Source organism: Lathamus discolor, chromosome Z, assembly GCF_037157495.1.
Source record: "Lathamus discolor isolate bLatDis1 chromosome Z, bLatDis1.hap1, whole genome shotgun sequence".
In the NCBI taxonomy this organism is placed as follows: domain Eukaryota; kingdom Metazoa; phylum Chordata; class Aves; order Psittaciformes; family Psittacidae; genus Lathamus; species Lathamus discolor.
In genome coordinates, this window is record NC_088909.1 from 62,089,333 (window position 1) to 62,115,289 (window position 25,957).

General features: G+C 38.6%; 1 protein-coding gene across 1 annotated transcript in view; it reads right to left on the reverse strand.

Moving 5' to 3' along the window:
• Positions 1-25,957, reverse strand: part of FBN2 (fibrillin 2) — a 159,974-nt gene that overhangs the window by 52,230 nt on the left and 81,787 nt on the right. Inside the window, exons 20-33 of the mRNA XM_065662467.1 lie at positions 24,206-24,325; positions 19,023-19,160; positions 17,379-17,429; positions 16,786-16,911; positions 14,011-14,238; positions 11,570-11,695; positions 9,096-9,224; positions 6,913-7,038; positions 5,287-5,412; positions 4,336-4,458; positions 4,098-4,223; positions 1,980-2,105; positions 830-952; positions 418-540 (exon numbers count right to left, since the gene is read on the reverse strand). Coding sequence (XP_065518539.1) covers positions 418-540; positions 830-952; positions 1,980-2,105; positions 4,098-4,223; positions 4,336-4,458; positions 5,287-5,412; positions 6,913-7,038; positions 9,096-9,224; positions 11,570-11,695; positions 14,011-14,238; positions 16,786-16,911; positions 17,379-17,429; positions 19,023-19,160; positions 24,206-24,325 — 1,791 coding nt within the window. The remainder of the gene's footprint in view (positions 1-417; positions 541-829; positions 953-1,979; positions 2,106-4,097; positions 4,224-4,335; positions 4,459-5,286; positions 5,413-6,912; positions 7,039-9,095; positions 9,225-11,569; positions 11,696-14,010; positions 14,239-16,785; positions 16,912-17,378; positions 17,430-19,022; positions 19,161-24,205; positions 24,326-25,957) is intronic.

The window sequence follows — 25,957 nt, forward strand, 5'->3', positions numbered from 1 at the left end:
TAATACTATGAGGGTGAAAACAGATGATGCTTTCCCTGCCAGAGACAGACATGGCCTATAAGAGGGGAACAGTAACAGAGACATGGTGTTCTGTGGTCTTGACTAGAGAGCCTGCTGCTGCAAGCAGCACACGCACATTCAAAAACATTGGCATGAAGAGAAGGAGGTGGAGGAGGAGGAAGCAGCAGCACACAGGAACTTCACCCAACAAATGGGCCCAGTGGGCCCAATTTGGCATACAAAAGAACTATCAGTTGCCTTTGTTAGCATTTTGTGAGCAGATAGGAAGAATCCGGATCCTAAAAGCCACTTTTACATACAATCTCTTGCACTTTGGCCTTAGATCTAATTTGCAAAGCTTCCATGCAACAGAAAAAAACAATCAGTGACATGTCAGCTCTCTCTGAAACTTCTTACCAGAACAAATCAATCCATCCCCAGTGAACCCCTCTGCACAGGCACAGCGGTATGACCCTGGAGTGTTTACACACTGAGCATTCACGCTGCACTGGTGGGTCCCATTGGAGCACTCGTCAAGATCTGCACATCAGGGGCAAAAGATGTAGTAATAGATGCAGTTAGTATATTTGGCTTACAATTAACCGTCAAGGTAACTAGCACAAGTGCAAAGACATCTCTCCATAAATACACAAAGTTCTCATTGGAAAATACATGGTTAATCTATAGTGATTTCATTTTAGCATTAAAATTATAACTCATGATTTTGGACAAAATGTTTCCAAGCATTAAAACAAAAAAGAAAAGAGAAAAAAAAACCAACCAAACAAAAAAAAACCAAACAAAAAAACTTTCATTTCTGCACACTTACCAATACATTTAATGCCATTTCCAACCCATCCTTCCCTGCAACTACATTTAAATCTTCCTGGTATATTGACACATGAGGCATGCATGTCACAATTGTGAGCACCAATTTCGCACTCATCCACATCTGCAAACACAAAATAAACTATTAGTATTTATATCAGGAGCACTGGGATATTACAAATTATGTTCCTTTTACATGTTGTTTATTTCCACTGTGCAGGTTTGCAGTCCTTTAGAAAACAAATGTTCATGCAAGTTACTTATATTATACGTGAATAAAAAATAGCGACAATTGTATTTTCCTTTTGGGTTGTTTATTGTTTGTAAACATTACAAACAGTCTGCTTTGATACAACTGCTTTTCATTTTGAAATTAAAGCTATTTTCCAGATACACTTCATAAGCTAATCTTTATATGTCTAAAACTGAGGTGAGACCTTTGGACGCACAGGCACATTTCAGTTATAAAAATGATTAGCCCAGGATTTTAGTGATTACAGAACAAATTCTTAAAGACCAAATTATAGCAGAAATTCCGTCAATTTTCCCAGGAGAATGATTTTGGATGAACTTAGCTTCCTGAATACAGTGAACACCTTGCAGAAGACAAGGCACTGCTTAACTATCAAAGGAACACATAGAGTTTAAAACTGGCTGACTAAAATTTGTTAGCACGGTTTGAAGAATGGCATAAACTTTCCCTTTTATAACATAACTTTTCTTCATTCTTTTCTTTCACTTCTTTGTGTCCTGCTCCTCAACTACAAGGTCATTTCATGCAGCTTTAGTTGACAGATGAGTTCAGACTTTAGGTATGTCTAACAAATAAATACTGATAAAATACAAATGCAGCTTTGCCCACCCAAACTATATTTTGTACCACAAAATATTCTGCCAAGCTATGCTGATAAAACCTTTGCCTTTGAATTGTCATGTAAGGGGCCTGTCACATCACATAGATATTGGTCAAGGAATGTGCCTCTTCAAACTCTGGATACATGCTGACAAATGTAAAACACTCAGTCTTATATTTACCATTATGTAGACGCACCAATGTCTTAGTTGTGTGTGAAGACTTTAGCATTTATTTTGCCTGAAAGCTAAACAAAGTATGTGTACACCATGACAGATGTGATGTAAATTTACTTTACCTGTGCATCCAGTGGTTCCTTTCTTGACTGAATATCCTAGCTGACAGTGACAAATGAAGGAACCTTTAGTGTTTTCACAATCCCCAAATATACAGATGTTGGAATTCAAATCACATTCATTCACATCTGTGAGTGCACATAAATTCATTATTAGTTGAACATTACTGTCAATTAACAGCATATTTTCTCTTTTGGAATACTTCCAATGAGGTATAAATATCAGAAGCTTGGTCCAGTCCTACAACATGTGGCATTTATTAATCTTTATCATAATACGTTTCAGCTGTTCCATTCCTTATTCTTTTAATTTCCTAAAAGCAAGTAAGGATGAATGTGTAGTCCAAATATCACAGTGTTTCCTTATTTATTTAGAATGCTAATTATTAGTCTATGAAGTTAGTTACTTCTTATAAAAATCACTTTAAAGAATTTTTAAAAAATGGTTTTGATCATAATATAGCTATATTTTTCTTTCAAATAAGAATTTATATAGAAAGAAGTAGTAAGCCACAACCAGAAATGTTTTTCTATAACCATATAAAATAAAATAGCACAAGAAAAAAACAGAGTGCCATGACTGTAGAAGTGCTCTTGTGCCAGACTCCCTTCCTCGACACCTCTACAGTATGGCTGCTCAGCACTTGCTGCCTTGATGCACTCTGAAGTTTGAAGAGGGAGAAAAGTTAGCTGCTGATGTCCCCCTGTTCTTCCCAGTTTCACTGAGCACTATATAGCTGATGAAAACTTTCCATTAGGAAATAAACCTCTCTTAACAACAATGCAGTTTGTACCTGAACTGTGGTATAGAGTCTTATACTGCATGCTAAATCCTCGGTGTAGGCTTTCAGCTATAATACAAGGCTTTAACATTATTCCAGAATCCACCTCATTTGGGAGATAAATAGTTTATAATTAAAGATCTGGTTAAAACTTATACTAAAACATAGTCTTGTTAGGAGTTACATTTAAGTCAACTTTTTGACTTTATTCAAATAGCTCCAATTTTACACTAATGCCAAGATGACCTAATTCCACATACTGTAAAATAAATACAAGATATAGAAAATATTTCTGCTGAAAAAAAAGCAACCAAACCCAAGTTCTTTGTTGAAAGTAACGTTAGATCCCATAAAAATATGTAGTTACCCCAGAGGCTTTTTGACAAATTGGATGATGCCATTAGCAAAGAAAGAAACTAGATAAATGGCAGAAATTCACACTTTCTCACTGTAGGATTTTAACCTTAACATCAGGCACTGTTTCCCTACAGAAGAACACTTGTGTATAAAATTAAAAAAAAAGATTTTGATTTTACAGCCACATGCCATGGCTAATATGAAAAAAAATATCGAAGAGATCAGTTCTTAACTTTTAAGTTGGTAGAATAAACACGGAGTATGTGCACAAAACTGAAAACAAGAACGTGGAATAACAGAAGAGTGAAGGCTAAAAGAAAATCTTAAGCCCAACTGAAGCATAGAATAAAAAAAACCAAAACCAGATCAGGACCGCTTTGCTCAGCATTACATGTAACTTGTTTTGCTTCAGTGTGTGTGTCTGTGCAAGTGTACACACATGAAAAGTGAAGGTTTGTTTGACAGGTGCTCACAAATATAAGAAAATGTTATTACTATAGCCAAAACCACCTTAAAATTTGAAATGTAAAAATTTATATTGAATGGAAAAAGTAAGAACTTCATACAAACACAATAAATTTAAAAGTTTAGGCTAATTTGACAAGATTCCTTTAATTTCCTTTATAATTACTTATGATAACATCCTGTAGTTGAAGGAATAAAGTATAACATTTACAAGGGACAGAAGAAAATGCTGGCGCACTCAATCTCTCTATAGAGGTGTTTTAGAGGAATCACATAATTACAATTACATCACTCCTGTTTCTGAAACTATGTGATTTGATTTGTGTATGGACTTCTCAATTTTTTTTTTCTAGCCTTCCTGACATCTATAGTGATAGGTGAGAAAGATCTACAGATTATTTCTTTTTATAATATACACAGGTTCAATACTCACTTTCAAGTATTCAGCAGAACATCCTAAAACACTAACTGCAGGATATTTAGTCTTGCATTAAATTTGCTGCATACAGCTACTTACCAATACAAGTTTTCATGTCCACAGAAGCCATAAATCCATCATAACAGAGGCAGTGATATTCCCCTGGAATATTAGTACATTGCCCACCATCACAGATATCTGGATTGTTTTCACACTCATCAATATCTAGGAGGAAAAAAAAAATGCAGAGAATAATTCTGTCACTCTGGTACAGACTGGCTAAAAGAATACCTGCATAAAGATACCATGCTGGAAATTTTAAGATATTAAAACCTACCTGCACACGTCCTGACATCTGGCATGAGAGCATAGCCGTCACTGCAGCTACATTCATAGCTGCCTTCTGAGTTAGTGCAGTGGGTGTCACAGCCTCCATTCATTATCATACATTCATCAATATCTGTGAAAGTAACATTAGTAGTAGTAAGTTTACTTTTATATAGAAAATTAATCTTCTTTTGCCATTGTACTTAGGAAATTGAACAGTTTCTTAGTGATATGATTCTGAATTTTTATTTTCCCTCTACTGTCTCTGATTTAAATTTTGTTCAGCTTTCTCTCTTTCAACTGCATTTTCATCTGCAGGAGCAAGTGGCTACTTTTAGTAGTTACTTTTGTTCATTGTTGCTTTTGTGTTTTGCAAAAGAGTGCAAAACACAGTATGTGGAGAGGAAAAAAAGAAACCCCCTGAGAAATTTAAGTTTCATTAAAGCTCGAAACGTAGCAAGATTTAGATTTCTGGGATAAAAAAAAACCAAACCCAAAACAAAGCAACAAACCAAACCCGAAACGAAAAACCAACAAATAAAAACATCTCTGTACCTTTATTCTCCTTACCAGTGTGATGAGCACTACATAATTCAGTATTGCTATAATGAAAGATTTAAGAGTTGTATATAACAGCAAGAAAATGTGAATGCACGGGGTTGTTCTTGCTTGATCAAGAAATCACACAATATTTTCTCATTGTTAGCTCAAGCCTCTGATTTTAATGGAGTAGTACCAGAAGAATATTTTTTTTCCAAAGTACTCAGCAGTGCTCAGTACAGCAGCCATATTTTTATACCTTCTTTATATTTCTAAAATAAATGTTCATAATATGCCTAATAGCAGAATAGAAGATGGTCTTGCTCAGTTTCAAAGGCAGGCATGAAATTAAATAAAAACAAAGACAAGATGACACGATATACACTGAAGCAGAAATACATAGGTGAAACTGTACACTTGCCTATGCAGCCTTGTCTGTCAGGAGTAGCCTGGTACCCGGAATTACAGGAACACTGGTATGTTCCAACCATGTTCACACACTTGCCATTTCTGCACAGATTGTCACTTAACGAGCACTCATTTACATCTGGAAAACAATTATTCATATCAATTACCTATTGCTCACAATGCAGAATAACTGCTCAAATGCTAAAGAATGAGGGTGAGAGGTAGTATTTTAAACTGGTGACTTTGAGGCTTTTTCAGTTTCTTTCTTAGTGTGCTTCAGTTCAAGTGGATGCCTAGCCCATCCCTGAGCAGTGATTGGTGACTTCCAGCCAACTTCCCCCCAGTTTCTATACTGAGCATGACATGCTGTGGTATGGAATATCCCTTCAGGTCAGGTGTTCTGTCTCTACTCCCTCCCAGCTTCTTGTGCCACTCCTCACTGGAAAAGCATGAGAGACTGAAAAGTCCTTGATTTGGAGTAAGCACTACTTAGCAACAACTAAAACATAGAATCATAGAATCATAGCATAGTTAGGGTTGGAAAGGACCTTAAGATCATCTAGTTCCAAACCCCCTGCCGTGGGCAGGGACACCTCACACCAAACCATGACTCTGACCCAAGACTGTCTAATCTGGCCTTGATCACTGACAAGAATGGAGCATTCCCAAGTTCTTTGGGCAACCCATTCCAGTGCCTCACCATCCTAACAGGAAAGAACTTCCTCCTTATAGCCAATCTAAACTTCCCCTGTTTTGGTTTTAACCCATTACCCCTTGTCCTGTCACTACAGTCTCTAATGAAGAGTTCCTCCCCAGAACCCTTATAGGCCCCCTTCAGGTACTGGAAGGCTGCTATTACATCCCCACGCAGCCTTCTCTTCTCCAGGCTTAACAGCCCCAGCTTCCTCAACCTGTCTTTATATGGGAGGTGCTCCAGTCCCCTGATCGTCCTTGTGGCCTCCTCTGGACTTGTTCCAATGGTTCCACGTCCTGGTGTTATCAACACTGTCCTCAGACTAAAGCCAAAACACAGGACTGTACCAGCTACTAAGAAAATATTAACTATCCCACCTGAAACCAGGGTGGCAGATCTGAACAGTATGTTTAAGCCAGTGTCCAAAGGTTTGTCTTCTTTGTTTCTGGTCTGTGAGCATTAACTGCAGTCTGCTGGTTTAAACCAACTCTTGAAGCAACTATGCATCAAACACAGAAACGAAGGAGATAATAGGCATTATATTTTTTGTACTTTTTTCACCATTTTGGTGAATTGTGTGCAAAAATGAGAGCACAGTGTACAACAAGGAACAATGCTTTTTTTTGACTATAGGAACATTTACGTTGTGCTTCTATATATTTTACTTAGAAGTTGCCACCATGTGTGGTACAGTCCTTTGAGTTGCTAAGTAATTCCTAATAGGCCTTGTAAAATATTCCTCTTTGAAGTCAACAGTGTTAATGGCACTGGAGATACTACAGGATCTGTGAAATACTCATATAAAGTTACTCAAATAATGGAGGATCATGAATTTGTATAAAGTATTCCTGAAACCCCATCCTTGCCATAGACAAGAAGTTTTCATAGCACAAATGACCATTCTTGTCAGAAAGCTGCAGACTACCAGTCAGAGCTGAAACTCACCTATGCATTCCTCACGTCCTGGTGACAGCTCATGTCCCGAAGGACAGTCACACCTAAAACTCCCTTCAGTATTCACACATGTGCCACCTCTACACAGCAGAGGGTTGCGTTCACATTCATCAATATCTGCAAAGAAACCATGATAAACAAATAAGAAATCATTTCTAAGGAGAAACAAAGAGAAAAGCAATTCTCAGTGCCTCTATGACAAAATCTGGAGGTCAGAAATAAAAGGTTTTCTTCATTAAAGCAGTGTCACTCCTCCTATAGTGCGTAACAAAGCAAACAAAAAACTATACTTATTAATTCTAAAATTAGGTATTTTTCCCCTCAAGCAAATCAGAAATCCATAATTCAAAATTAAGTATCCTAAGAGACACAGGGCACAAGAAATTACAGCAATTGCCTGAATAGTTGCCATTTAGAATAATGTATGAATGTGATGAAATTTTGAAAAAAGTGCTTCTTAATGCTACCAGACACTCATCTGTGTATGCATTAACATTGCTGTCTGTGGATGCTGTTAATGGGGATGTAAGTGTAAACTTTAAACTGAATGGCTATTCAGTTTGGTAACACCTGAATACGTTGTTGTGTGGTTTGTGGTCCCTGATGAAGAGACCCTCCCCAGCATCCCTATAGGCCCCCTTCAGGTACTGGAAGGCTGCTATGAGGCCCCCACACAGCCTTCTCCAGGCTGAACAGCCCCAACTTCCTCAGCCTGTCTTCATACGGGAGGTGCTCCAGTCCCCTGATCATCCTCGTGGCCCTCCTCTGCACTTGTTCCAACAGTTCCATGTCCTTTTTATGTTGAGGACACCAGAACTGCACACAATACTCCAGGTGAGGTCTCACAAGAGCAGAGCAGAGGGGCAGGATCACCTCCTTAGACCTGCTGGTCACGCTCCTTTTGATGCAGCCCAGGATACGGTTGGCTTTCTGGGCTGCGAGCGCACATTGAAGCCGGCCCATGTTCAGTTTCTCATTGACCAGCACCCCCAAGTCCTTCTCCACAGGGCCGCTCTGAATCTCTTCTTTGCCCAGTCTGTAGCCGTGCCTGGGATTGCTTTGACCCAGGTGTAGGACCTTGCACTTGTCGTGGTTGAACTCCATAAGGTTGGCATCAGCCCACCTCACAAGCGTGTCGAGGTCCCTCTGGATGGCATCCCTTCCCTCCAGCGTATCAACTGGACCACACAGCTTGGTGTCATTGGCAAACTTGCTGAGGGTGCACTCAATCCCACTGTCCATGTCAGCGATGAAGATGTTAAACAAGACCGGTCCCAACACCGATCCCTGAGGGACACCACTCGTTACCGGTCTCCAGCCGGACATCGAGCCATTGACCACAACTCTTTGTGTGCAGCCATCCACCCAGTTCTTTATCCACCGAGTGGTCCATCCATCAAATTGATGTCTCTCCAATTTAGAGAGAAGGATGTCGTGAGGGACAGTGTCAAACGCTTTGCACAAGTCCAGGTAGATGACATCAACTGCTCTACCCCTGTCCATCAGGTCTGTAGCCTCATCATAGAAGGCCACCAAATTGGTCAGGCAGGATTTCCCCTTAGTGAAGCCATGCTGGCTGTCACCAAGCACCTTGTTGTTATTCATGTGCCTTAGCATGCTGTCCAGGAGAATGTGCTCCAAGATTTTACCAGGCACAGAGGTGAGGCTGACTGGTCTGTAATTCCCCAGGTCTTCCATTTTCCCCTTCTTGAAAATGGGGGTTATATTTCCCTTTTTCCAGTCGTTGGGAACTTCACCTGACTGCCATGATTTTTCAAATACGATGGCCAGTGGCTTAGCAACTTCATTCGCCAGCTCCTTCAGGACCCATGGATAGATTCCATCTGGTCCCACAGACTTGTGCACGTTCAGATTTTGAAGATGGTCTCGAACCAGATCCTCTCCTACAGTGGGCCCAAGGTCTTCATTCTCACAGTCCCTGCGTCTACCTTCTAAGACCTGGGTGGTGCAGTCATGTAAAAGTAATGAGCAGAAAGAACAAGCAAAGCTATATGCGTAGCTTATATCTGCAGCAATATCTGCCTCATTTATTCAAAAAGTCACAATAATTACATGTATGAAGTGCTCAGTGGAGCAGAGCTCATATTGTATAGACTACAGTCAGGCTTTGTACAGCAAATGGACAGACTCCAGGTCATCCTGGCAACACTTACCCATACAGTTCTTCATCATCATAAATCCACTTTCATAACCATCAAAGCACTCACACTCAAAGCTTCCAGGAGTGTTGACACAAGTACCGCTTCCACATAAGTCAGGGGAGATCCGGCATTCATCGATGTCTGTTTTATAGTAATGGAGAGGTAGAAAAATCAAAGTTTAAGGTTATCCTGCTTTTCACAGAAGTGAACACTTGGCCATTATAAATTAATTCTACAGAAATCATATGTAGTATATAAATCAACTGCCAAAAAATAAATTTGTTTAATATTTAAAATAATATTTGATTATGTGAATATGAGATATGAATATAAATTATAAGTTTGCAAAAGATTCATAGAGCAGTACTTTCAAAGCTCTCAACTACAGATTAAACTAAGGCTTCCATTAAGTGTAATTTAAGGTTAGATTTCTATGGAAATTACTAACTGTAATAAATTCTGAGTTGTTATAAATACAGAGGTACCAAGTGACTCCATGACTATAGTGCCATTGATATTAAAAGGCTTATTATGAAGACATTTATCCACTAATAGCATTGTAAGCTTACATATACCCTTTCTATTTGGAATTAAAGTAGTAACTTTGAAAGCCAGATTTACAGTTCACTGGTTATCTTACCAATTAACATTGAATGAAACTTACTATGGAAAACTAGCAGGTTTGCAGAAGGTAAAAAGAAGAGAAGGAAGAGCTTTCTGTAATACACACTGCTAGTGAGGCAGGAAGCTAAACAGTAGTTTGTAATATGGATATGATCCAGTGGGACAGGCCAGTGCTGAAGGAGAGGACTAGAAAGAAAAACTGCAGAGCCTGCTGTTTACTACCTCCTCACATCTTCTAAGACTTCTGTCTTCCTTATTCTACTGCCTACCCACTGTTTGGGGTGGACTAGGGTTCAATGCCTTTGCTTCATGTTCTCCACTATACCCTCCACCTTCAGCTTCATTAACTGCTATGTCATTAATTTTCACATATTAAGAAACCATGAAGTCTGTACAGGGAATAACAGAATACTTGTAACAATAAAGACATTAGTCCAAGATAAAGCATAGGATTGGTTCTGTCATCAAAGAAGACCAGGGAGCAAGGAATCTGAAAGGAGCACCAATATGTTTGCAATAGGTTGGTAAGCTGGGCAGCAGACTCATTTGTGTAAATGGTTGAAGAAAAATAGGCAAATATAAGGCTAACTAAAGAATCTGTTAAAGATTTAGAACAGTTCTTTTTTTCACCACATGCAATAGTCTCCTTTGCCTCTATGTCACTCCCCACAGCCAGGTTTCTGCCGGGAGGGGATAGCTCAGTCCTCAGACACAGATGTGTGGAGGTGTTGGATGTGCTGGGCCTGGGATGTTACAGCATATCTGCAAGCTTTATAAAACATATTGATGCTAATTTAAAAAATAGCTAAAAAAATCTTAAAGTCTTCCATTTAATAAAACCAAGTTCTCTACAGCTGCTCAGTGGAACATTTTAATCAGAACAAACATTCAATGGAAAACAGAATGAAAAAGCTTTTGCAGGGAGTTTTCTGATCTATTCTTGTTAGTTTTGAAATAAAATTTGTTAAATGCATTTCTCATCAATACAATCACTATAAAACCAAGGAAATCACCAGTTAGGGCAACATTAACATCCAGACCAACCTCAGTTAACATGCCTTACCACCCACACTTCATATTATTTTATGGATGCCTGTGTGGTACAACAAAACTTCCTTCATTTTCAGCACAGAGCCACCCACAATGCAGGCATTCGGGTTCTCATAATCAGAAAACTATCATGCTTATCTTCTGTTTTAGTTTTTCCAGGCAGTAAAAAACAAAATATCAAACTGTTCTATTAAATACAAATATCGATTTAACATTGAATGGATTTCAGTATTACAGAGGTGCCTCTGTGTGTGCTTGGCTATGAAATCTAAATGAAAATTGACTTGTAGTGGAGTCCCTAAATTTATTTGGCAATAAAATGTCCATAAAGTAAGGAACATAAATTAAGTTTATCTGTATGTTAAAACATTTAACTTGGCTTCACTGTTGATACTTACTGATTTTTCAAGTTGTATAAACATGACCTAAGTATCTTTAACACCTTTAAAAAAAAAAAAATCCTAATGTACATGTACAAAAAGAATGTTCCATTTATTAAAGAATCACTTTCTAAAAGGGAAACTTAAGACAGCTGGCCATTCTGTCCAAAGATTAAGCTCTTAAAAACTGAAGTTAATGAATCACATTAAGTTTACAGGTCACCAAGCTATTCAACAAGTGCAAGTTCCTTTAAAATGCCCAAGGGACATGGCAGAGTCCCCATCACTGGATGTTCCCAAGATGGACAGGACGCTAGATAATCTCATCTAGGCTCTCTTTCCCATAAAAGGTTGGAGCAGATAGTCTTGTGAGATTCCTTTCAACCTGGGCTATTCTTTGATTCTAGGAAAAATGGGAAAATAAAGACTTACCTGTACAGTTTCTTTCCTCCATATCTACAGTAAACCCACTGTTACATCTACATTTGAAACTTCCAATTGTGTTTCTGCATTTACCATTCATGCACATGCCAGGAAACATTTTACATTCATTGATATCTATGAAATAAAAACAAAAGATCATCCTTAAGCACTAATGCATATAATTAATGGAAATTTCCTGTTCCTTCTTCGCCAGTTGTATTGGGCACTAAAGGCAGGGTTTGGGTTGCAGCAGTCTGGAGGGATGGCTTCCACCTACACAGAATGGAAAAGCGTGGCAATAAGGTAAGCAGGAGAGGGCACTGTTGGAAACAAGAATGTAGATGCACTCTTGGAAGGCAGAACTTAATTTCTGAGGAGAACCCCCTGAGAGACTGCTAGCCCTGAAACACCTGTTTCAGGGCACAGACACCTGTGAGGGACGGCAGCCTCTGGAAGATCCACAACAGGGCAGGAACATCACTGAGGGCTATGGATGACCCATGTCACGGCAGAGACATGCCCGGGACTGTGGCCTGTGGATGACCTAAGCAGAGCCAGGAACACCCTGAGGGACAGTGGTGCATGGAGGATACATTCTGGGGCAGAGACACTTCTGAGGGATTGCGACCCACATGCAACCCCTACTATGGTAGGGAGATCCCTGAATGACCATGACTTATGGGTGATCCATGTACATGAGTACATGAGTGACCCACACTGGGCCAGGACATCCTGAAGGAGCACAGGCTGTGGACAACCCAAGCTAGAGCAAGAACACCCCTGAGGGCCTCTGTATCATGGAGAAGCCCATGCCAGGGCACAGGAAATAAATAAGAACAAAAAAGCAGTGAAAGAAAAGACTAAGAAACAATGGGTGAGAAAGGGACACTGTCACAGTGTTGCCAAGGCCCTGTGCTGCTAACAGCCTCATCCATGGGACAGGAAGAGGCGGACACCAGGAAGGGTGCAGGAGAGGTGCTAGGCTGAAGCCAAGCCTGGCGAGGGGAGAAAAGATATTCCCCTACTTGTTGAATTGTTTATGCTTTCTTTGCTTCCCAATAACCAAACCAGTTCACATGCATCAGCAATCAACCAGATTTAGTGACTTTTCCTGAGCTGAGACTCTTGACCATGCTGCAGCCTTCCATTACCTAAAAGGAACTTACAAGAAAATCTGGAGAGGTACTATTTACAAGGGCAAGAAGTGACAGGACAAGAGAGAATGGCTTTAAGCTCAAAGGGGGTAGATTTAGTTTAGATATTAGGAAGAAATTATTTTCTTTGTGTGTGGGGAGACACTGGAACAGGTTGCTGAACATGGATGAACATGGATGCACCATCTCTGGCAGTGTTCAAGGCCAGGCTGGATGGGGCTCTAAACAGCCTGGTGTAGTGGAAGGTGTCCCTGCTTGTGGCAGGAAGTTGGAACTTTAAGATTATCTTTAAGGTCCCTTTCAACCCAAACCATTCTATGATTCCATAATTCTATGATGCCAGTGTGGGTATTCTGCTCTGTTTTGCTTTCTAACAGAATGAATATTCATGGTGTTCCTCAACCAGGTTGCAAAAGATGCAACTATTACCTGGTCAGTTGCAATTTTTTTTTAAATTGAAATTGCCACAGTGGTATCTGGAGCTCAGTTTAGAAAAGGGTAACTTTTCTTTTGTAGAATATCAAATGAAATGTTTTTTCTCTTCTAAATCCATTTTGCTGGAGTGCTGGATAACACAGGTTGTTAAAGGATCTTCCATGGGACAAATAAAGATTTTTCTGTGTCAGCCTCCCTCATATGCACTCCCCCAACAACATTTAAAAACTTTAATGAGCTTTTCTTTCACACTGTGATATAATTTGCTGGATGAATGTCCTTATCCTTTTTGCTGCACCAGAAGTGAATCTAGTAAAAGTTGGACAAAAGGCTTCTATTTATTACTTTGTCACTGAACTCCTTGTTATTGCCCTCATAATGTTAATGAAACAGACACACTTCACTTTTAATCACGTATTAATTATGCAAACCATAGAAAGTACCCATCCTTCTTCAGTCTCTCTTTCAGAGAACCCTGGCCAAATTTTCATCATATTTTATGCGTAAATGTTAACTCCCTGAATTTATGGAACCTCAGTCTTTGCAAAACACTACATAAACCGCAAGGTGCACATTTTCTGCTGTTCTCATAATTGAGAGCTCCCTCCCTTCAGCCCTGTTGTAGTGATTTCCCTTTACTCCTTACCAAATTCAAACTTTGCACCTTTTCCTTTTAGGCTCTTGTAATACTCTTGATCACCATGCAAACAGAGTTTTCCACAGGTAAGGTCAGCTCTTTCAGGCAACCATCTTTATAACATCTCTCATCTGAAGTACATACACACAAATACTGGCATTTTCTTAGAATATTCACACAGGTGTACCTGTAATTAATTTTAAAATCCAAGAATGAACCCTTACCTTTATAAAATGGCCTGCCAGTTAGAATATCTCCCCTGTTGGAAAAGCCAGGACCTCTGGGGCACAGAGCCTCATATTCCTTGCTGCCAGGCTTAGGACACTCCTCACAGTCGGAGCCCCAGGCAGCCCCCACAGCACAGCAGCAGGCATCCATACGAAACTTGCCAGTCACGGACTGAAGGCACTCATCTTCGTCCCATTTCAGATAGCATTGCTCCATGCGAATATCTGCTCATTTTATAACAAAAAATGGTCATTTTACCCTTTGCTTTATAAGTGCTTCTACATACGTATAGCACAGAGGAAAATTAGCAATATAGCAAATCATTACTGCATAAAGAGAATAGTGATTAAGAAGCCACATGTATGGGTGGATGCACTGTGTAGGATTTTTCCAAATTACCTGGGATTCCTGGCATTGGCTGCAACAGGGCTTCCCAGCTTGAAGTGTGGGCCTGGATGATGATTCGGTTGTAGCTGGTGATGTATTTGTTCTTAATCACTGTTCTCTCTATGCAGTAATGATTTAATGCATTGCTAATTTTCCTCAGTGCTATACGTATATATATATATATATATATGACTTGCTTTACTGTGCTTATTTACTACATATATGCATATATATACACTTGATTCGTGTTAGTGTGCTTGTTTGCTTTAGTGTGATTATTCCCTTTAGTGTTCTTGTTTAATAAACTGTACAAGTTATACAGCTAGTGTGTGGTCATTTTGTTGAGTACCCTGCCTGCCAGCAGAACAATCCGGAGTAACTGGCAGGATACAAAACAAAATGGTATTTTTAAAGATAAAGTTTCCTAAGATAGTGGAGCCGGGTATCCCAGGCTGGGAACAATTACCTTATCGAAATATAGTTGCTGAATAGTTGTGTTTTGGTTTATGTCAGAATTGGTACTCCTCTTTGAATGAGGCAGAACAGCTTTATTTTCATTATAAATATAAGCATTAATATTTCATATAAAATACTGCACTGCAGGCTAGGCTTTAGAAAACCTAAAGGAACTCTTAAATGCTTAGAACAAAAAGCTTTGGAGAAGATGCAAGATTTAAAAATAATACAGATGATCTGCTGAAGTGTTCTCCATACAAGCCCTTCAAATTTATGCAGATATATAATGTAAATTTTTGTACCCTATGCATGTCTGAAATCAAACAACTTAAAAGCAAATATAAGAAACAGAAACTGTTAAAAGAATACCAAGATCAAATTTATTTCAATTTCCAGAGATTCAGCAAACATACTACTAATAAGTATTTGTTTGCAGTAAAAACACTATAGTGGATCCTGAAGGAAATATAACATGTTTCAGAAATACATGACATAGTGCACAGTGCTTGTGTTGCATAGGCAAATACATGCAATATTAATGTTGCAATATTAAAGGTCATTTTTTCATTAAAATAAGAAAAGGGAATGTGGCTTTGAAGGTAAAGGAATCCTGTGTATTGCTTGGAAACAGATTCTTTGTTCCAACTTTTCATCATAGCTATCCACCACAATTAAATTCACACCTGTCCTCATCAATTTCTCTTTGAGAAATAATACAGGGTTGATGGCCACAGGTGCCAGTTACCGGCAACAGTAAGTTTGGCACTGGGAAGGTGGAGTATCAAGTAAAACCTAACATGCAAAACTGCATATGTGCACACAAACATAGCAGATCCATATATCTGGGCAGACTTGCTTTTGAATTGTTTCTTTTTTTCTGAGACATTTATACTGATTATACACATCTGCTTAATTTTGAAATCCCGCTTATTTTTAAAAATATCTCTAGAATTACATTCACATTAAAGAACCCCACAACTTGGTAACTGTTTGTAGCAGCTATTGGTAAGGCACAATTGAAGCAAAAGTGTTCCCTTAAATTTCAGTCTGCTTGAGGAAAGAGAATACTGTTGAAATAAAAAACCTGAATCTTAGAGTAGGAGAATCTTTGACATAAAGCAAGGTCTGAAAAGTTATTTTTTATTCCTCTGTGCTGTTTTCTTAAAAGCAATCAATGATTTCAGTAGTCATACTTTTACAGTCCTTTAGAAATGGTAAGAACAAATAATATGGATTCCAGAACCTACTCTAAATATCCAGTACATCCTGCCTTTTATCTCTTTTCATTTCTGCCCACTGATTTCTGAAGATGCTCACTAACAACCCTAAATAGACTTGCTACAGAATACTTCTGTTTTCTGGAACTTAACAGGGCCTCAGTACTTTTTATGCTTGAAGTCTTTCCTGGAGAAATGTATGTCTTCATGGACATCACGTTTTGCAGTAGAAGATACTAATCTGCACAACAAAGATGAAGTCCTATTTTTATTTACACTCTTGTGATTACTCCCAGACAGACCATATTAGCGCTACAAGGTAGTATCTGAGTTTCACAAAATGACTGGATAGCCACGGAGAAGGGCACCATTCACAGATTCGCAGTGCATCACAAGCTGCTGTCTGCTTATCATCTATCTTTCAGTAAGCCAGACAATGCTGTTTGTGAATAGGAGTCAGAGTAAGGGCAGCACTCTAGGAAAACCTATTGATGGCACTGTGTGCAAAACAAGTCTTTACCACAAACATTCATATTCCCCCAAGGGATTAACTGGCACAGGCTTTTGATATTTGAGCAGGCCTAAACTGAAACACACACTTAACAAACTGCTTTCTGAGGAATTCAGAAATCCTTTTGCATTCCTTTGAGAATAATTTTGGACAGCTGTTGGATACAGCTAGAAAGCTAGCACAGTTGAATGTGCCCTTACCTAAACAGACTCTCCCTGTTCCATCCAGTGTCAGTCCTTCAGGGCACTCACAGTGAAAGGAGCCTCTGCTGTTTATGCACCGCCCGTTGGGACAAATCCCAGGGAAAACATCACATTCATTTACATCTGTTCGGGAAACAAAGAGTTGAGTTATATGAAGGAGACAGCTACAGCTTTATTGAGAATTTAAGCTACATGAAAGAAAGCCAGAGGCTTTCATCCATATGGTATTAGGGTCTGAACACTGTTCTGAACAAGCATTTGGCTCAGTCTCAAGGGACTCTTTCGAGATCTTCAGTCATAGGGCACTAAGATCCCACACTCACTTCTCTTAGACAAGCTGATGGATATGGATTTAGAGAAAGAAAAATTAAAGGGATTAAGTGTATTTTGAAGGAGCATTTCCATTCTGCATATCATTTTTATATTCTTCAACAAACAGTGGAACATAACACTTCCCTACAGTCAGTAACTGTTTGTGAAGACATTCAATATGATTATGCCTAACAAAACCGACATAATAAAATCCCCTTTTATCTCATTTTTTAAAGACAAAAAATAGTGACATCTTCAGTAAGAAGCATAAACTTCACCTTCACAGGTAACACCCTTCACTCTGGCAAATCCTCTTGAGCAAGCTGTGTCTGGAACCAAGCCAGAAAGATATATCGCTGATTAGAGTGATAGAAACATAGGAGTAAATAATTTACAAATAAATGTATCATCTGAATTCTCTAATAATTTGACTGTATAAGGTGGTGAGTGCTCTAGCATAAATCAAGAAAGGCAGTGAATCATTTCTGTTGCTTAAAACAAGTGAATAGTTGAGCAAATTAAATCTTAGACAATTACCCTGTCATGTGCTTTCCTTAACAGAGGCAAGAATGCTAAGGTGAAGAGGTAGATATGAATCTACTAATATCAACCTCTGCACTCAGATGTAGCTGAAAGGTAAATTTCCTGTAAACTTGCCTGAAGATTTAAAGCTTTAGTGATGTCAGTTATCACAAAAGGCTTTTTTTTTTTTTGCCACTGCAGCTTAATAAAGTATCTGACAAATGGCATTATTTTAGGATGTAAAATGTTGCATGGACTGTAGTGACAGGACAAGGGGTAACGGGTTCAAACTTAAAACAGGGGAAGTTTAAATTGGATATAAGGAGGAAATTCTTTCCTGTTAGGGTGGTGAGGCACTGGAATCGGTTGCCCAGGGAGGTTGTGAGTGCTCCATCCCTGGCGGTGTTCAAGGCCAGGTTGGATGAAGCCTTGTGTGGGATGGTTTAGTGTGAGGTGTCCCTGTCCATGGCAGGGGGGTTGGAACTAGATGATCTTGAGGTCCTTTCCAACCCTAACTATTCTATGATTCTATGTAGTTACGTGAAAGCTTGTTGAAGTTTAGAGAATAGGAAACTAAATGGTCAAATATATGCAGACTGAGCTAATTAGCTGTCTAGATTGATCAGTGATTGATCAGTTCCACCAGTCTAACCTGACCATGCTGCTTGCTGGAGCCCAAAGCTTTATCTTTGCTTGATGCTGCACTGCACAGTTAAGAGCCCTGTTGGATGCTGTTTGCACCATGTTTGTTAGATTGGATACATGTGCCCATAGTGATTGTGCCAATTAAAAATGAAAAGCTAAAACGTCCTGACAATAGTTCAGTGCAAGTGGTATTATTCAAATGGGGAGAATTATTCATATGGGGAGAATGCAGCACAGTATTTTTTCCACAAAATAAAGCACACAGTTAGAATTCCTGCTTCCAGCTTCTAGACCTAGCCCTGTAACCTAACAGCGTTACTATTCTGCAATTAATAATTGTACATAAGCCATGTATTTGAAAACAGCTGGAAAAAAGTGTTAACAGTCCACAGCATAAAAAACCCACAAGACTTTTACCAGATATTTCACTTTAATACTGTAGTCTTTACTTTCCTAGCCCAATGCACAGTCCCTGTGGAGATGAAACATATGTAATTATTGAAAGATTTATCCACATATTATTAGAATATCCTAAGTTATTAGAATTATCTTTGATGGTGGAGATTACAAATAATGCTAAATAAGACAACTTCATTTCATAGTTTTTTTTGTGTTGTCTGTTTGTTTTCTACACAGAAAATTCTGATAATCTATCTAGTGGCCTTTCTCTTTTCCCAAGATCACAAAAAAGATCTAGGAAAGGAAAAGGCCTTTAAGATTATTGAACCCAAAAGATGGAGGATATGAGAGCATACCTAATTCACATCGCTCACATGGGCTGCCCCAAGCTGCTCCTAAGGTAGCACAACATTCAGATTTCAGTGTAGCACCATTGATGTTGACTTCACAGCGACTGTCTTGGATGTTAAGCCAGCAAGTCCCCTTCAGGCTATCTGCAGCAGAATAGAAAACAATATGGAATCACCACAGCAAAAACAGCTGGCATGCCATGTTCATGCCACCAATAGACAAGACAGTGCAGGCTCTCTTTTAAAAGAAAACCTTCCATTAAAGTAATTTTGTACATATTTTAGTTTAAAAGTCGTGGAAAGGGATAGCAGTATCATTAAAAGTGAGCAATAGTGAACACTGAGTCATTTTATAGTTCAGGTCCCACAGCTTGCAGAGGTCCTCCAGACACTACAGTGGATTTATTTATTTCTTTTATCAAGTCACTGATCAGCCTAAAATAGACAAGTCACAACAAAAGCAGAGATCACAACCTCAGACTCCCCCTTCCAGATGACTGTCTAGACCACTGGGTTATGAAATCCAGGTGCTCTTGCCTCTCTCCCACTCAGTGAACCTTCATGGTTGTCAGGAAGGAAATAAAGATAAAAATGTGGGGGATAAGGGTGTGCTGTATTCTTTTAGGGGTTTGCTTTTGCTGGTGCATTAGCTATGCTTTGAACATGCCTGTTAGGTTATACCCCATCCTTGGCTCCAGAGAGCTCAGCCCCAGCACATCCAGCTCCTGAATCATGAATTGAGTTACCAGGCTGGGAACCCAGAGCAACTCAGGGCAAACCCAGTTCAGTAAGCGCTCAGTCACATCAGGCAGCACCTCCTAACTGCTGTCCAGGCTGGATAGCCACTGAGCAGAGGGGAGATTTTCAGCCACAACTGTTGTCTCTGCTGCCTGAAATCTTCTGAAATTTTCATTTACATACCTAAATCTTCAAGTCTTTATGCTTTTGGTGCCCAAGCTGTTTTTCAAAATGGCGGTTAGATCCTAAATCAGTTACATAATTTAGAATTTGTACTTGCAACACTTTTGCTCAGTACTTTTACAATACTACACTCAAATGGTATCAAATTCCTTGAAGAAAACAACCACCTTTGTGATCAGATAAGAAAAGCAATCTGTAAAGAACTAAACCATATTGGGAAGTGTGTGTGGGTAGACTTTTATTATATGTGCATACTCAGAGTACAAAGCTAAGCAAGTGGCCCAGATGAATTTAATGAGATGACTAATGAAAGAGGAATAGGACTTTGCTTTAAGAGTTGTATATATGTACAAAAAGCCAGACCATCCAGGTACTGTTGATGAGTATTACTAATACCTAATTTTTAGCAGCAATGTGCTTAAGATACAATCATTCCAACTATTTTTTTAAACAACTTGAACATTCCTACAGAATTGTCATGCAATAAATTTATGCAGACCACAGAGAGCACAACCCTTCTTTGGCTAAAGGAAGAGGAAAAAGACTGGACCAAGAGTGTGACTGGAATCAGCTCTAGAAAAATGGGCAAGGTACTTCATTAGCAGTGTAAAACAGTTGTATTACTTAAGTTAACATTGGTCTCAAAGTTATGAGGCAGAACACCACCCTTAAAAAAGTGCACAAACAAGTGCTGTAGAACTGTGGAAAAAGCATCTTTTACACACATTGATCAGCCTTTTGCTAACAGTCAAGACTTGGATTAGCATAATAAGATCAAAGACGAAACCTGCACAGTCATTAGCTGGGTCAGCTCTTAGCCAGTCATGGGATAGGCACCGCATGTCCACATTGAGGGATAAACTTGGGGAGAGGAAATACAGGGTTTTTATCTGCATTTTTACGCCATATCCAGCTTGCTGCCCATATTTTGATGTCTCTGCTTTATTTTATCAAAATGTAAATGCTTCCATTGCTTTATTAACTAGAAGTTTCTTGAGCTTAATACTGTTTCTTTTTAGTAACCAACTTTACAGGATGGAAAACCAAAATAATATCTCAAAAAGTATTTAAATTATACATATTAGCAGGTGACTTTTCTCATACCAGCTGCATCTACATTATCCTGCGAAAGTGTGCTTGTCTTATCTTCTTCAGGCTGAGTTACTTTATTTCCTTTATTTTGCATAATCTCTTTTGTCCAGTTGAAATCTACAATGGGCAGTCACTGTGACTCTTGCTTTGGTGAAGAAGTTATTATCCAGCATCAAAGCATTCTTTCAGTGGCTGGCATCTCTTTGATTCTGACCTGAAGAAGAATATATGCATACTACAGGCAGATGGCAGCCTACTTATCATGCACTTTATGAATTCCCCAAATCTTGACTAAAACATGCATAAAAAGCATGTATTAAATGCATACTTCAAAAAGTATAAATAGCAGCATTGCTATTGTATAAGCAATTCCCAAAATAACAATGCAACACTTTTACTTAACACGTTTCGACGTGTTTCAAAAACAATTCCACTTTTTTCCTCTAAGAGTGCAGACTCAGCTTTGCAAACACTGTCAGTGTGCAAGCAAAACAAATGCAAAATATGTCAACGTTTTTGCTGGATGCTGCTGAACTATCATCCCTCATTTGCTGGAGGTTTCAGCTGAAATATCGAGTGCAAATGTTGTGACTTGAATTCTGACTGTAATTTGGGCAAGTTGCCTTTTCCCTGCCCAGGAAAGTTCACAGAAAGAGACAAATGGCTTGCATCTATACTGAATTTGTAGAGGTTACATGGATGCAAATGGCTCAAGCCACCTGGTTCTTCAGCCTTGAGCCTGAGCAGACTGAGCATAGGAACCTGAGGAACTGACAGACTGAAGCCTTCTGTCCCCAAACTGAGTAAAGAACATGCAACAGCCATATATCAGTCTCACATGCTGTACATGACCTCAGCTGACAAGACAATGAAAATCAGCAATAAGACCAAGTAGCAACAAATACACTTGAGCAATAAATTGTAAAAATGAAATTAACAGTAATGTTATGTTAATCCTTTCTTATTCTAACATTGGTGCAATGTGCTTTTACTTAAAAATTTCGTGCTGTTTTTAAGTTCAATAACTTTAGTTATAAAAGAAAGAAAGAAAAACTCACATAATGTAGGACTGATTCTGGTTCTGACTTGAGAGCAAATTTGAAATTAAAGAAAAAACAAAGGGGAGGTCCAGAATCTGACAGTACCTTTGATCATTCTTACGGAGAACACAACACATTCCCAAATGATATCACCATTTTAGCTATACATTGATGTTTTGGCACACACTTTTCTTATCTGATGCAACAGGAATGATTTACAGGAAGCAAGCCACTAAAAAAATTAGGGCAAATACTTTCAAGATACAAATCTTTCACTGCAGTGGTAATGGGAAAAAACAACTTGTTCTACTGTAGAACAGCGTAAAAGAGCACTTGAAAGTTTTTCACATTGTAAACTACTTAAAACTTCCAACCCCTTATTCACTGTTCAATAATCCAGTCTGGCCTTCTCTTATCACTACCAATTCCAATGGAAATTTTGCCAAGGTAGAAAAACACACAATTGGGCTCCAACATTATAAATCAGTATATCTTGCATTAGCTTTGCTTCTGACCCTTCAGTCCTAATGTATGCTCACCTCTAGTACAGAAAACTTTTTTCTGAGGCTATTTTGGTCAATGTGAAAAATTAACAGGCTCACAGTACATAGCTGGCTTCTATTATTCACTTCTTATCTGACTGTTCAGGCATTTCTTTTTTGTTTATGTTTTCTGTTATGTACCACTAATATTCAGGCCAAGTGGGAATGCACACTCTTAAACATACCAGTGGAAACCATTCTCAAAATAAATCCATAACATTGCCATAATTAGGCTCTCACTGAACTTGCAGCATCTTTGGATGTGAGAACACAAGATTGAAAATATGCTTTATGAAAAAACATAGATTAGCAGGATCATATCAAGAATTTAACACAACGCAAAAAAAGAACAAAAACAATACTAAACTTCACTGGCCAGTGATGCTAGAGGGAAATCTAAGAGAAGGCTTAGGCACAAAAGGAAAAAAACACTTAAAAATATATTCACTTAAAAAACATATTAAGGCATAGACAGACTCCATCCTTAAATAGAAACTTGAGTCTTTGCATTTAATTTCCTATCTGAAGAAAATCTTGGCAAGGCAAGAAAGTTGAACCAAGAACACCAGACAAATCCATCTTAAAATAAAAGGCACACTTAAAATAAGCATCACTCAGTTACTTGTCACACTCCAATTCACTTTAACCCATGTATACTAAAATGACTTCAATTATGTTACACAAATAAGATGAAACAATGGCAGCTTGTGATCACCTGGGAAGTACAGATGTCTCTAATCCTTTGAGTTTTCTTGGACAGCAAGGCAAAAAAGTCATTAATGAATGGCTTCCAAAGATAATGCCAACGACATCTTGCAGACAACTGTTGCTGCTCACTCCAATACAATCTGTGCAGTGCTCTGCTTTTTTCAATGCAACAGAATCCTCAAAGGATGCTAACAGTGCTTATTTTAAAATATATATTGTGCGTGTGTATATAAAACCAAGACAATACTCATGTGTCTGCTTCAGAGGCAGGGATCCTGACAAATTCAAAGCTGTCTGACTCACCTTTACCAGCTTCCTACAAAAAAGGTCAAGTATCTGATTGTGCTATAATGAAAGCCATTAGCATTTCATTACAGCTAGGAAAATCATTCTTTGCAGTTTATGAAGAATGTCCTGAACCCTAGAAGCCATGTTATTTCCTATCACTATTTGAGTAGATGTTCCTCCACTTTTTTTTTTTTCTTTCTTGTCTCAGATTTAAAAGTGACTAAAGAACTCAATGGGCATTTTTGCTCAACAGTTTCTCTACTACCAGACTAATAGCTTTACCCATATTCTCATTCTCCAAAAGGACAAGATAATTTCTATTAATAATGACATCCCCACTCTCTCCCACCAAACAATACCTGCATTTTGCCACTTTCAATGTAGTTTTGACATCCTCATAAATTATGTTTCTCTCAGTTTGTTCCTGCTCCTGCTGAAGCAATCAAATTAGTATGTGTTTGTTTGGTCTTACCTGTGGAGACATACTGTCTCCTATCGTGGGGAAATTACCCAAATGCATTATTTCCTGCTTAATCAATATGATCAATGCTTTTCAAGTTGGTAAGAAAAAGGGAAAATAACAGGAGGAAATACCCACCAATGCATATAAGTCCTGTAGAGTCTAATTTGCTGCCAGATGAACATTCACAATTGAAAGATCCAAGATTGTTCCTGCAGGCACCATTTACACACGGGCTGCTTTCACATTCATCTATATCTATAATCAGGGAACAAAAGACACTGTTAAAACTACAGTGTGCTTCTGGAAAATATTATACAGTATAAATGCTTCTGTGGATGATGCTTTGCCAAGACTGCCTGGTGTATTTATCCTCCTTCACCCTCTCAGATTGACATTCAAAAGATGCAATGACCAGCAGGTAGCACATGTATAGGGGCACATATTTTGAAGTGTTAATTAAATGGCTCTTTTCTATAAAGATAATAATTTCCAGCAACTTAGACTATAAAGTTTTCCAGCATCAACTGTAACTGTCCTGTGCGAAAACAAAACTCTTGTTTCATATAATGCACTGCATTTCCAGACACAGCATGCAGTGCACAAAGACCTTATTGTTTCTGTCATTTATGGCTCCGTGAGGCTTTGGAAGAATTAAGAAAGCCCTGTCAGGAGCAAAATAAAACAATGTTGGCTGTGATTCTCAAGTTTTGGAAAGCGTTCAAGAAATAGGAATTGAAACTGGAATACTGCAAATGGTACTTCCCTTGAGCCGCTAACTACTTCTATTTATTACCCCTGTGAGCTGTTTAAGCCAGTTCACATGTAAGAATAGGACTCCTGCAGATTGTACTATTTGCTGGTTATTTTTTTTTTAAGTGAAATCAGTTTTAAGATTAAAACAATACTAGGAAATCCTTTCAAAGAACAAATGCAGATGGATATCCACCATTTCTTCCTCAACTCAACCAATCTCATTTTTTTATTTAGGTCCTGAATTAAGCCATACATTGTAATCCAACAAGACAGTTCCTTTGGTAGGCCAGAAATAAAACCATTTAGTGCTTGCTTATGTTTGCTAGTAGTGCTTGAGGAACAATGTCATGACCACAAACTAAAGTAGCCTGGTCTAAATTAATTATAAATTAATGGAGGATCTAGTTAAGCACAGGAAACATTAACAGCATCAAGAGATCAGTTTCAAGACAAACAAAAACAACTTCTTTTTTTAGAAGTCACGGAAAAGGCACCATTTACTATTTGGTATGATGTATCAAGTTTTAATTTCACTAGAGATCTATTCTTTCATAATCTTCTGGGATTATATTGAGGAATACGTGTTTAAAATACTCACCAAATTATGTATATATTATTGGGGGGGGGGGGGAGAAAATAAAAGATGGAAAATGCCCAGAAATTTAGGAAACTGATCTCTCTCGCATGCCAAAACCAAACAATTTAAAAGTCAATTTTCACAGTCCCTTTATACAATTACCTACAATTACCCACAGAGGTCAAACAGGACTTGGATGCCAGCAAATTTTTGGATAGTGACAGATCTTCATGTTTGTGCAGTCTAAAACTTGTGGTTTACCGAGTTTACACATTAATAATACACAGATACAGAGATATAAGATCTAGGAGGCCCTATTGTCAAGACAGCATGCCATATGAGCACATCCACACAGCTTCGAAGGCTGGCTGTGCTTGGCTAACTGCGTCGGCAGCACCCAAGCTGGTAAATCCCATCCTGCTATGGGCTGGTAGTCCCACAGGGCATTAGGCAGAGTTTCCACGGTACTCTGACAACCTCCTGCTTACCCACAATTGGTCATATTTTGTCTTAGACTGGGTCCTGAGGTAGCTAACTATGGAGAATACAAGAGTGTG